At 57.0% G+C, this 12906-nt stretch overlaps 1 protein-coding gene across 9 annotated transcripts in view; it reads left to right on the top strand.

Moving 5' to 3' along the window:
- The window catches only part of PHLDB1 (pleckstrin homology like domain family B member 1), a 51186-nt gene that overhangs the window by 26103 nt on the left and 12177 nt on the right, over positions 1-12906 (top strand). For 8 of the 9 annotated variants that reach the window (XM_036324105.1, XM_036324098.1, XM_036324099.1 and 5 more), the window contains 4 exons: positions 1712-1840; positions 2155-2310; positions 9089-9199; positions 9336-9425. In XM_036324105.1, the coding sequence (XP_036179998.1) occupies positions 1712-1840; positions 2155-2310; positions 9089-9199; positions 9336-9425 (486 nt within the window). The remainder of the gene's footprint in view (positions 1-1711; positions 1841-2154; positions 2311-9088; positions 9200-9335; positions 9426-12906) is intronic. The other variant, XM_036324102.1, reaches the window with a different exon arrangement.

The following is a 12906-nucleotide window of genomic DNA, read 5'->3' as shown; positions in this document are numbered from 1 at the left end:
AGGGTGCAAAGTTGGGGGAAATGGTTGATGAGGGCCTCTCACCCTGCAGAGCCCTCCCCTTTGGAAGGCTGGTGCTGCCCCTGCAGACGGGTGAGGGAGGCCTGCTGCCCCCAGCACCTGCCCGCCTTCCTCCAAGCAGGGGGTCAGGAGGCCAGTGGTGTGGCCTTGCTGTGGAGCTCCCTTGGGGGCTCCCCAAATGCAGACCTTCGGGCAGAGGGTGGGAATGGGGGCCTCTCCCTTCCTGCCCCAAGTCGTCCAGAACACAGGGCGCTGTAAAGGTCGAGTCCGAGGATGGGGAGGTGCTTGGACCCCGACTGAACTGACCAGGTCCTCCTCCCCAGGAGGGAGGTGGGTTATAGGGGGCCTGGCCGGGCTCAGCATGGGGTCTCATTCCCGGGGAAGCTCACGGTCCAGAAGGAGCCTGCCCAGCCGCATTGCTCCTGTACCCGGTGTGGCCGGAGGCCTGGCCTTGGCCTCTCAGAGCCCCGTTATGTGAGGCCCCACTCTCGCTTTGGGATCAGTAGTCAGTTTCTCCCCTGCCTGCCTGTCCTTCGGAGGTGACTCACCAGCGCCTCCCGTCCTGCCCTGCCCTCAGGGGTGTCATCTCGCCCCAGACAGAGCCACCCACCTCCTCTCTGTATCCACGGCTGGGGCACCGGTTACCATGGCAACTCCTGAACTAATTGCAGCCCTCAGCCTGCTGCAGTTCAGCCTGTGGTGCCAGCACTCACCCCACCCCGGGCAGGAGGGAGGAGGCCACGGGGTTGGGCTGGGTCCCCTTTGCCGCTCACCGCTGCCATAGCTTCACATCCCCTGGATTTCCCTCACCACCTCCACCCATCTCCCCCCCCCCCCCCCGTCCCCCCCCCCCCCCCCGGGGTAAATTTTGGTCTCAGGCAGGAGAGTGCAGGAGCTAGAACAGTAGTTCTCAACCTGTGGGTCGCAACCCCTTTGGGGGTCGAACGACCCTGTCACAGGGGTCGCCTAAGACCATCGGAAAACACATATATAATTACTTATTGTTTTGTGATTAATCACTATGCTTTCATTATGTTCAATTTGTAACAATGAAATTGGGGGTCACCACAACATGAGGAACTGGATTAAAGGGTCGCGGCGTTAGGAAGGTTGAGAACCACTGAGCTAAAAGCTCCCATTTGGGCTGTGGAGCCACCTTTGGCCTTGACTGGTTTGGAGAGAAAGCAGAAGGCTTTTTCTATCTTTTTTTTCTTAATATACTTTTATTGATTCCAGAGAGGAAGGGAGAGGGAGAGAGAGAGAAACATCAATGATGAGAGAGAATCATGGATCGGCTGCCTCCTGCACGCCCCACACTGGGGAGGAGCCCACAACCCAGGCATGTGCCCTGACTGGGAATTGAACCCGGGACCCTTCAGTCCGAAGGCTGACGCTCTATCCACTGAGCCACACCAGCCAGGGCATAGGGCTTTTCCTTAGGCCCTACCCCACGTGTCTAGTTGAAGGGACTTGGAGAGACCAAAATTTCTGCCTGGGCCCACCCCCCCCTCAGCTCCTGCTCCGCCCACTCGCCCCCTTTCCCCCTGTTCCCCTCTGCTCGTCCTCTCTCCTGCCCTGGCTGTTCTCTGCTGTTACTTGTCTTGTTTTCTCTCCTCCCGCCCACGCCCCTCGCCCTGCTGCTGCGCGGAGTTGAGGAGTGTGTGTTCTTTCTCCCCTGCCCGCCCGCGACCAGGAGAGGGCGGAGCTGGCCGCGGGACGCCGGCACCTGGAGGCCCGCCAGGCGCTCTACGCGCAGCTCCAGAGGCAGCTCGATAACTGCCCCGAGTCAGTGCGGGAGCAGTTGCAGGAGCAGCTGAGAAGGGTCAGTGTCATCAGCCCCCTCCCTGGCCCCGAGGGCCCCTGCCCGGAAGAGAGGAGAGCGTGGGACAGGACCACCTGGGCCCTGCGGTACCTGCCAGGACGCCAGGGTCGGTGCTTTGGTTTGGAGGGGACCGGAGGATGGGGGGCTCTCTCTCCTTCCGCGGTTCCAGGTGGTGATGCCTGTGAAGGGGCCTAGCCAAGCCAAGGAAAGGGGGGGGATGGGACAGAGCCTTTTCCCAGTTTCCCCGGGTCCAGCCCCCCAAACTCGAGTGGGATTTCAGGCACCACCCAACCCCCGTGTCACTGTCGTTCCAGGAGGCTGAGGCCCTGGAGACGGAGACGAAGCTCTTCGAGGACCTGGAGTTCCAGCGGCTGGAGCAGCAGAGCCGCGCGGAGGAGGAGCGGGAGCTGGCCGGCCAGGGGCTGCTCCGGAGCCAGGCCGAGCTGCTGCGCAGCGTCGCGCGGAGGAAGGTGGGCCCGCCGCTCCCGCCTCCTGCGGGGGGTGGTGCACAGCGCTGGGGGGGGCTAGCGGCCGGTGACCTGGCTTTGACTCCCAGTTGATGGCCTTGTGAATGTTAACTTCATCTTCTGAGCCTCAGTGTCCTCATCATCAAAGGAGAAGAATAATAGGCTGTTGGGAGAATTAAACCCAGGTGCTGTGAAGACAGTAGGATATGATCATAGTAAGCTCTCAGCCAACTATCACTAGTGTAGGTTTTTTTTAAATACATATTTTATTCATTTCTGAGAGGAAGGGAGAAGGAGAGAGAGAGAAACATCAATGATGAGAGAGAATCATTGATTGGCTGCCTCCTGCACACACCCATTAGGGATCAAGCCCACAGCCTGGGCGTGCGCCCTGATCAGGAATCAAACCAGCGGCCTCTTGTTCCTGGGTTGATGCTCAGCTGCTGAGCTGCACCCACGGGCAGTAGCTGTGGTTGTGAAGCCAGACTCCGGAGTCGTGTGTGGAAGGTCGATGGGCTCCCCTTCTGAGCTGGGCGCTGCGGGCAGTGAGAGGGAAGGAGAGATGCAGGTGGGAGGAGGCTGAGCCTCAGGCTCCTCCTGCCTAGGAGAGCCCTCTCTGATGGGAGTGCTGACTGGGATCTGGGTGTGAGGCCCCGCCTGAGGTCCTGGAGAGGGAACCCCGGGTCCCAGTTTGGCTCAGCCCTGGCTCACTGAGCCCTAAAGCAGGGGGATTGGCCCTGGCACCCCGGCTTGTCCCCGAGCTCCAGGGGCTGTGATCACTTCTGATCTCAGGGGCGATGGGGTGGAATGTGTGTGTGAGGGTGGGGAGTGCGTGAAGTTGGGAGGAGGCCCGCATTAAGCCAAGGTTAGGAAGACATCAGGGAGGAGAATGGGAAGATGGCTGGGGGGCTTCCGAGCCTGTGGCTGAGCCTTGCATGCCTGTGCACACGCACATGTGTGTGCAGTTCTCCTGGCTGGGATGAGTGGGTGGGATGGGAGGACAGTGAGAATGGCAGGGGTGTCGAAAAGTGGTGAGTTGGGACTTGACAGCTATCCTGGGTTTGGCGGTGAGTGGGGAGCCACTGACTTCCCCCGGCGTTCAGATCCCTTGCTTCTCTCCCATGCTGCTCTGCCTTACAACTGCGTCCGCTTCCAATGTGAGGCAGGTGAAAGGCAGGAAAACAGTTCTCACTTCCCAAGCCCACGGGTGTGTGAAAAGGCCTCGTGTAAGCTCATTCCGACCTTAGCTTAGGGTGGTCTCAGTCCAGTACTCTCACCCGTTTTATTTTTATTTTTAAAAAATATTTTTATTGATTTCAGAGAGGAAGAGAGAGGGAGAGAGAAACATCAATGATGAGAGAGAATCATTAATCAGCTGCCTCCTGCATGCCCCCTACTGGGAATTGAGCTTGCAACCTGGGCATGTGCCCTTGACTGGAATCAAACCTGGTACCCTTCAGTCCACAGGCTGACACTGTATCCACTGAGGCAAACCAGCTAGGGCCTCTTATTCTATTTATATGCAGAGTTGGGCAAAAGTAGGTTTACAGATGTTTGTATGGACAGTTATACAATAATCCTTCCTATAAAAGGCTAATATGCAAATTGACTGAATCTCTGAATGACTGGTCACTATGACGTGCACTGACCACCAGGGGGCAGATGCACAGTGCAGGAGCTGACCCCGGGTGGTCAGTGTGCTCCTGCAAGGGGAGCGCTGCTTAGCCACAAGCCGGGCTCACAGCTGGCGAGTGAAGCGGCGGTGGCGGGAGCCTCTCCCACCTCTGCAGCAGCGCTAAGGATGTCTGACTGCTGGCTTAGGCCGTCAGTTGGACATCCCCCGAGGGCTCCCAGACTACAACAGCGGCAGGCTGAGCTGCGGGGGACCCCTCCCCCCGAGCGCATGAATTTCGTGCACTGGGCCTCTAGTTAATAAATAATACAGGAATAGACTCCGTTTCACGTACTCACAACTTTTGTACAGGTCTGTACACCTACGTTTGCCCCACCCCATACACGGAAACCAGGGTTCAGAGAAGCTCCAGATTTGCCCCAAGCCTCCCAGCTTATAAGCTTCAGAGTCAGGATTGGAACCCAGGCCTGCCTGGCCCCAAAGCCCTGTTCCTCCCCACGACGCTGCACGGGGCTGGGGGCTGGTGCTCCTCTGGCCTCTTTCCCTTTCCTGCTGGAGAGCACACGCCAGGGAGCCTTGGAGCGGCTAGTCCCATGGATTCCAGGTCTGGGTGGGCATAAGCTCCAGAGAATTTGGGAGGGTGGGTATATTGGACCTCTGGTCCCTCCCACTCATGCCCACCCAGGCCCCCAGGAAACGAGGGCTCTGCCACTGGGACCCAGGGTCATACTCTCCCCTGTGCGTCTCCTTGGGAGCCTTGCTCAGCTGTCTTCTTGGCTCCCAGTGTCCCCACCCCCACCCTCCGCCTGCCCCCAGCCTCCGTCTGTCCTGGTGCCCTGGGCTTCCCTGTCTTCTCCAGTGGGGATCAGAGTGGCTCAGAGGATGGCTTTGGAGTCCAACTGACCTGGTTCTCATCCGAACTCTACCATTTACTAAGTTACCTTACCTCCTAAGTATTCAGTGTTCTTATCAGTAAAATGGGCACAAAGACACCTGCCTCAGAAGGCAGTTAAAGGAGGTCATAGCCCAGTCGGCGTGGCTCAGTGGTTGAGTGTGGACCTCCTATGAACCAGGAGGTCAGGGTTTGATTCCCAGTCAGGGCACATGCCCGGCTTGCGGGCTTGATCCCCAGTGTGGGGCATGCAGGCAGCAGCCGATCAATTATTCTCGCGCATCATTGATGTTTCTATCTGTCTCTTCTTCTCTCTTCTCAAATCAATAAAAAATATTTTTTTAAAAAGGAGGTAACAAATGCAAGCATTTAGCAGAGTTCTTGGGCCCTTAATAGGTTCTCGGTAAACTGGAAACAGCAGATCTTGCTGCGAGGACCACCGCCTCCTCTGCTTCAGTCTTTTCTAGGCTGACCCCAGATTTAGGTCGACTTCCTTCTTCTCTCCCCCTCCCATGTCTTGCTCTTCAGGGTTGTTAGTGGTTTAAGACCTCTCTTTCAGGAAGCCCTCCGGGATTAACCCAGCCATTTTCCCAGCCCCTATCCTTTTCTCTCACTTATTATCCTTTTTTTTTTTTAGCTCATGCTTGTTGAGCCAGGCATTGTGCTGAGTCCGACTGGGGATGTGGAGGGAGAAGGGACACTTGCCATGCTCTTGGGTCTGACACCCTGGGTGGTGGTGATGGAGATGTCTATTCACAAGTAATAGTCACACAGGCAAATGGTGATACAGAAGTGTGAGTCCAGAGGAGCAGAGAAATTGAGTGGTGATCAAGGGAGATGTTAGAGAAAAGACAGCAGTTGGACCAGTCGTGGAGGGTGAGTCAGCTCTCGATGGGCGCAGGAGGCAGGCAGGGCTCTCTTGGGCTGCAGGGACAGTGGGAGCAAGGCCCGAGGACGCAGCTTTGCAGTGGAGGGTACAGCGGGCCGAGCTGAGAACGCAGGGCTCAGGTGGGAGGGGCTGAAAAGTGTAGACCCCGATCTGGGCACCCTTGAGTGCTGGCTGAGGAGTTTGTGCTCCATCCTGAGAGTAACGAGGAGTCACTGAAAGAGTTTCAGGAGAGGAGTGATCTAACTTTACTCGTGGATTTTTTACTCGTGGATAAAGAAATTATTCAGCCCGGCCGGCGTGGCTCAGGGGTTGAGTGTGGACCTATGAACCAGGAGGTCACGGTTCAATTCCTGGTCAGGGCACATGCCCCGGTTGTGGGCTGGATCCCCAGTGTGGGGCGTGCAGGAGGCAGCCGATCAATGATTCTCTCTCATCATTGATGTTTCTATCCCTCTCTTGCTCCCTCTCCCTTCCTCTCGAAATCAATAAAAATGTATTTAAAAAATTAATTCAAGTAATATATGTTCTCCTTAAGAGATTAGAAAATTCAGCCTTGGAGAAAAAAACTAAGATGGCGGCATAGATAAACACCGGGAAATTTCTGCTTCCCACAACAATCGATAAATGCATCAAAAACACAAGGTGGACATCATCCAGAGCTACAGGAGGGCTGGCTGAGTGTAAATTCTACAACTAGAAGGAGAGAAAAGCACACTGCGAGCGGGAGGAGCTGCGGAGGTGGCGTGCAGAGGTACGGGGGCGCGCGCGGAAAGGGTCTGGCACCTGAGGACACGGCTGTCTTTTTGAATCCGGAGGGAGACACAAGCTCCCGACAGCTCTGAAATCCGGTTCCGGGAAGTCTCTGGGGACCCAGGGCTCATACGGGGAAATACTGGACTGTCTGGCAGCGGGCGAGCTTGAGAGCGGCTTTCCCTCAGAGGTGCTTGCAGCCGTTGCCGGGACACTGGGACTCGCGACTCCTTAGGGCAGGGCTGAGGCTCCGCCATAGCTGCTTTCTCAGCCCTTTGATTCCTTGAGACCCCGCCCCACCCAGGCTGCGGCAGAGGCTTTTGCATATGAATGCCCCGGCCATTTGCAACCTGTAATTACCTAACCGCAGCCGGGCCAGATAGACTCAGAGCTTCCAAGAGAAGGCCCAGGCCCCACAGCGGCTTGCATTGCTACACAGCTGAGCATCATCAGGGCAGCTGATTCTCGCTGCCAATTGCCCTGGAGGTCAATTCCTCCCAGTGATCCTACAACAACCAAGGCATAGCTACAACAAGACTGTGCACAAAGCCCACGAGGGGGTGCACCAAGAGTGTCCACCTCAGGTAACTGGGGAGGCTGAGCTACTGGGCCCTACAGGACACCTAGCACACAAAGCCACTCTATCAACACAGGGAAGCAACCAAAATGCGGAGACAAAGAAACAGGTCACAAATGGCAGAAATGGAGGAAAGCAAACGATTGGATATAGAGTTTAAGGCCACGGTTATAAGGTTTTTCAAGAATTTTATGGAAACCGCCGATAAATTTAATGAATCCCTCAATAAGTATAGGGAGACCATGGAGGACATGAAAAAGGACCAACTAGAAATTAAGCATACACTGACTGAAATAAAGAATAATTTACAGAGATCCAGCAGCAGAAAAGAGGATCCCAAGAATCAAGTCAAAGATTTGAAATACAAAGAAACAAAAAATACCCAACCGAAAAAGAAAAAAGAAAAGAGATTCCAAAAATATGAAGATAGTGTAAGGAACCTCTGGGACAACTTCAAGCGTACCAACATCAGAATTATAGGGGTACCAGAAGGAGAGAGAGGGCAAGATATTGAAAACCTTTTTGAAGAAATAATGACAGAAAACTTCCCCTACCTGGTGAAAGAAATGGACTTACAAGTCCAGGAAGCGCAGAGAACCCCAAACAAAAGGAATCCAAGGAGGACCACACCAAGACACATCATAATTAAAATGCCAAGAGCAAAAGATAAAGAGAGAATCTTAAAAGCAGCAAGAGAAAGACAGTCAGTTACCTACAAGGGAGTACCCATACGACTGTCAGCTGATTTCTCAACAGAAACCATGCAGGCCAGAAGAGAGTGGCAAGAAATATTCAAAGTGATGAATAGCAAGAACCTGCAACCAAGATTACTTTATCCAGCAAAGCTATCATTCAGAATAGAAGGTCAGATAAAGAGCTTCACGGATAAGAAAAAGCTAAAGGAGTTCATCACCACCAAACCAGCATTATATGAAATGCTGAAAGGTATTCTTTAAGAAGAGGAAGAAGAAAAAGGAACTCTTACCATTTGCCACAGCATGGATGGAACTTGAGAGCGGATAAATACCACAGGATCTCACTCATTTGTGGAATATAATGAACAACATAAGCTGATGAACAAGGACTGATCCAGAGACGGAGAGGCATTGATTGGACTCTCGGGACTTGGAGGGAAGGTAGGGGAGGGTGGGGGTAAGGGGGAAAGATCAACCAAAGGACTTATATGCAAGCATATAGGCCTAACCAATGGACATGGACAACGGGGGGGTGAGGGCATGAGCGGGGGTGGGGGGCGTGGGGGGTAGAGGGTAACGTGGGGACAAGGACACATATGTAATATCTTAATCAATAAAAATATATTAAAAAAAAAAAAAAATTCAGCCTTGACCGGTTTGGCTCAGTAGATAGAGCGTCGGCCTGCGGACTGAAGGGTCCCAGGTTCGATTCCGGTCAAGGGCGTGTACCTCGGTTGTGGGCACATCCCCAGGAGGGGGCGTGCAGGAGGCAGCTGATGGATGTTTCTCTCTTATCAGTGTTTCTAACTCTCTATCCCTCTCCCTTCCTCTCTGTAAAAATCTCAATAAAAAATATATATAAAAAAAGAAAATTCAGATAAGCAAGCAAGCAAAAACAAACCTCAAAGGCCACTTTAGACAGGTATTGGTGGCGTGTGGGACAGATCAGAAGCTGAGAGTTGTCAGGAGGAGGCTGATGACGAAGCCCAGGCTGGGGAAGCATAGGCCTGGGTTTGGATGGTGGCGCGGAGGTGGGAGGGCGGGCGGGGGAGAACGTCCATATCTGTGAGGTTCTGCACGTGTTGACTGGGTGGGTGGAGGGAGGGGAGATTTGAGGATGTGGGTTCTGGCTGGTGTGCTTGGTGGCACAAGGGTCACTCACTGGTCAAGGGAGGGGTGGGGGCAGCTGACCACAGCAGCCTGGGTTGTCCTGGGGTGAGTGGAGGCCAAGCAGAGAGCTGGTGGATTCTTCAGTGAAGCCTACGGTCTGGGGAGACAGCTGAGCCTCACCTTGGGCTCAGCCCTGGGGAGCCAGGGCCCGACTGACCACCTTGGTCCCCTCCAGGAGCGCCTGGCAGTGCTGGACAGTCAGGCCGGGCAGATCCGGGCTCAGGCCGTGCAGGAGTCTGAGCACCTGGCCCGGGACAAGAATGCCTCCCTGCAGCTGCTGCAGAAGGTAGCTGGGGACGGGGGGGGGTGGGGGTGGGGGTGGGGGTGGGGTGGGAGGGTGCAGGGCTCCCCCTTTGCTTGCTGCATCTCCTCCCTGCGTCACCCCCACTCCTTTCTGATTCTCTGCCGCTTTGGGTTTGCAGGAGAAGGAGAAGCTGACGATGTTGGAGAGAAGATACCACTCACTCACGGGAGGCAGGCCTTTCCCGAAGACCCCGTCGACCCTCAAAGAGGTAGTGGTGGGGTCAGCCCAGCTTCAGGCCGAGGGGTCTGCCTGGGAGGTTCTGGAGCAAGGCGGCACTTTCACCCCAATGGCTGAGACTGAGGATGGGGCCTGTCCCGGACAGAGATGGGAGTGGGAATGGTCCTGAGGCTGGGATTTGACTTGATGGCTATCAGCTGCTGCTGCTGCTGTCACATCTTCTTTTTTTAAATGTATTTTTAGCCCGACCAGCATGGCTCAGGGGTTGAGTGTCGACCTATGAACCAGGAGGTCAAGGTTTGATTCCTGGTCAGGGCATAGGCCCGGGTTGTGGGCTCGGTCCCCAGTGTGGGGCATGCAGGAGGCAGCTGATCAATGGTTCTCTCTCATCATTGATATTTCTATCTCTCCCTCTCCCTCTCCCTTACTCTCTGAAATCAATAAAAAGTATATATAAAAATGAAATATATTTTTATTGATTTTATTTTTTTAAAATATATTTTATTGATATTTTACAGAGAGGAAGGGAGAGGGATAGAGAGTTAGAAACATCAATGAGAGAGAAACATAGATCAGCTGCTTCCTGCACACTCCCTAATGGGGACGTGCCCACAACCAAGGTACATGCCCTTATCGGGAATCAAACCTGGGACCCTTCAGTCCGCAGGCCGACGCTCTATCCACTGAGCCAAACCGATTAGGGCGTTTTTTTTTTATTGATTTAAGAGAGGAAGAGAGAAAGGGAGACAGAAACATCAGTGAGAGCCCGGCCAGCATGGCTCAGGGGTTGAGTGTGGACCTATGAACCAGGAGGGCTTGTTCGATCCTTGGTCAGGGCACATGCCCGGGCTGCGGGCTTGATCCTCAGTGTCTGGGGCGCGCAGGAGGCAGCCGATCCATGGTTCTCTCTCATTCGGGCTGGGCTGGGGGGCTGGGTGGAGTGTGAGGGGTGAGCACTCACCAGGGCCCTCTCTGTAGGCTGACCTGCTCATCCCCGAGTCCTCAGGGCCTGTCCCCGGGGTCATCTGGGGCGGGCGCCTCCTCTGCCCCCTTTTCCCCACCCGCTTCCGCTCAGCTCTGCTCCAGGGCACAGGAGGCCATCTCAGCTACTGCCTGCTCTGCCTGGGCTCCTCCCTGGGGCCCCGTTGAAGGGCGTGTGGCAAATCCCCTGGCCAGAGTTTGCAAGTTTGAGTGAGTTCGATGTGCAGCCCGTAAAAAAACGAGAGCACTCATTTGCATATAATTTGCATGTATTCTGCATGCCATTTGTCAGTTCTCACAGACACTGGGCCCTCTAGCGTCTGTGCTGTCTGTTCGTTTTCTATGACCCTGGAGGCAGCCAGCCTCCGAGCTAGGCCCAGGCTCCCTGCTGTGCCCCCAGCACCTGGGCTTCTAAGGAGATGCTCAGGGGGTATTACAGTCCCGCCCTCCCACCCCACAGTCTGTGCTGGCATCTTTCCTGCCCCCGCCTTCGGTGCTTACGGTGGGCAGGTGAGAGCCCCGCCCATACTCGGGGTGTTGTCTGGAATGGAGTGGAGGCCCTGAGGTGTGACGTTTGGGTATCTGATGCCTCCCCTCTACCTTGCCCCCCCCCCCCCCCCCCCCGGCACCAAGGGCCCTGGCCTGGCAGAGGCACCCGCGTGGACCTGTGCTTCTGCCGCCTCCCCCGGCTCCTGCCTGACAGTGAGGTGCCAGCCCCTGAGCAGGCCCACCTGTGCCCCGGGGCCGCCTGGTGGGTCCCTGGATGCCCCTCGTGCCTGGGCTGGGAGCGGGTTTGTCCTCAGGGTAGCCGTGAGGGAGAAGGGCACCTGGATAAAGGGGTGGGGTGGCTCCCTCTGGCCCAGGCCTGGGGGCTTCCTGCAGTCCTGGCAGCTGGCAGAGGGCAGGCTGTGCCCTGGCAGGAGGGCGTGTGTCCAGAGGGGTCTGAGCAGCCTCTGCTTCTGCACGCGCATCCCTGGCCCGTGGGCAGGACCGTCTCTGGGGTCCCAGTCCCATTAGCCTCTCATATCCCCTCCTGCGCCCCGGCCTTCCCCCAGCGCGCAGGGTGCTCAAGCAGCTAAAGGGGATGGGGGCACCTCGCCCGTGCCCACAGCCCTGTGCCAGCCCCGCCTTTGCAGCCTCTGCCTCCCAGGACCGATTCCCACCTGCTGCCTTCCTGCTGGCTGCCCTCTTCCTCCACTGCCCTCCCACCTTCCCCGAGGTGGGTGGCGTGTCCCTCTGCCCTCAGCCCACCGCGTGGCTCTGTCTGCTCGCCCGCTCCCAGCTCAGGGCCAGCCCCGGGCGTGGTCAGTGCTGTGGGCCTGGTTGGCTGGCCTCCCGGCTGGGATAGACTCATGTGTGTGTCCTGGAGTGGCGCCCTGTCTCTCTGCCCTCAGCACTTTCACGACAGCCCTTTCCTCCCCTTTCTGCTCCTTTTCCTCCCTTCCTTCCTCGCCTTCTTCCCGCGCCTCCTGTTTCTCTGACATGACCTTCCCTCCGCTCCTCCCACCCTCCCTCGCTTTCCCAGCTGGAGAGGCCGCTGCCCCCCGCCGTGCACTTAGAGCAATGGTACCAGGAGCTGATGGCCGGGCTGGGGACCCCCGTGGCCGCCTCCCCTCGCTCCTCCCCCCCCCCTCTGCCCACCAAAGCCTTTCGTCAGCTGCAGGTAACCCCCTCTTCACCGCCCGTCCCTCAGCCTGTGCCTCTCTGCTCCGAGTCCTCCTGCCACACATGCCACCTGAGACGGTGCCACCTGAGACGGTGGGGTCAGCCCAGCCAGGGCGGCCTGGGGCCCCTGGACCTGAGGGGGCACTGAGGCTTCCTCACGGCAGCCATCCTGGCATTTTTCTAAGCCGGCGGGCCAGCTCTGTGAGGCCAGAGGTGGCGGTGGGACTGCCTGCCAGCGGGAGGGTGGGGCGGCCTGGGGCTCTGCTCCGTTCCTGCGCCCGCCCGGGCCCCACGCACCCCTGAGCCTGTTGCACTAGAGTCAGTGTGGCCTGGAGAGCACAGCATTTTGCTCTCCTGTCTTCCCGGGGGTCACTGGGGGCAGGACAGAAGGAACAGAGACTTTGAAGTGAGAGCCCTGAGGACAGGCCCGAGCCCCCTGGTGCTGCCGTGGGGGAGGGGCCGCTGGAGCTGGCTGTGGGGGGGAGTGTTTGGATAGGCTCCTCCCAGCCCCCCCGCTGGCCTGCCGTGGTGCCCAGGCCCCACCACTAAGCTCCATGTCCCCTTGGGAGAGTTGGGTTCGTGGATGTGGGGTGCCTCTCCAGACACTGGGGCTCCGAGGAGATGAGTGGGAAGGAGCGGAGCCTGAGGATCAGGGTTCTTGGCTCCGAGGCCTTCCTCCCCCGCGTGGATGCTGTGAGCGAGCGTGGCCGCCCCTTAGCCTGGCCGCTCCCGTCCTTTCGTAGAGAGGAATCCGAGGCCCAGGCCACACGGCTGGTAGTGGCCGAGCTGGGACCACAGGGAACCCCGGCCACCCACTGGCCTTCTGTACAACTCTGCCCAGCGGGTGTGGGCCCCTCGCATGGGTC

Source organism: Myotis myotis, unplaced genomic scaffold (assembly GCF_014108235.1).
Source record: "Myotis myotis isolate mMyoMyo1 unplaced genomic scaffold, mMyoMyo1.p scaffold_m19_p_10, whole genome shotgun sequence".
NCBI classification, from domain to species: Eukaryota; Metazoa; Chordata; class Mammalia; order Chiroptera; family Vespertilionidae; genus Myotis; species Myotis myotis.
This window is presented reverse-complemented; position numbering and strand designations above follow the sequence as displayed.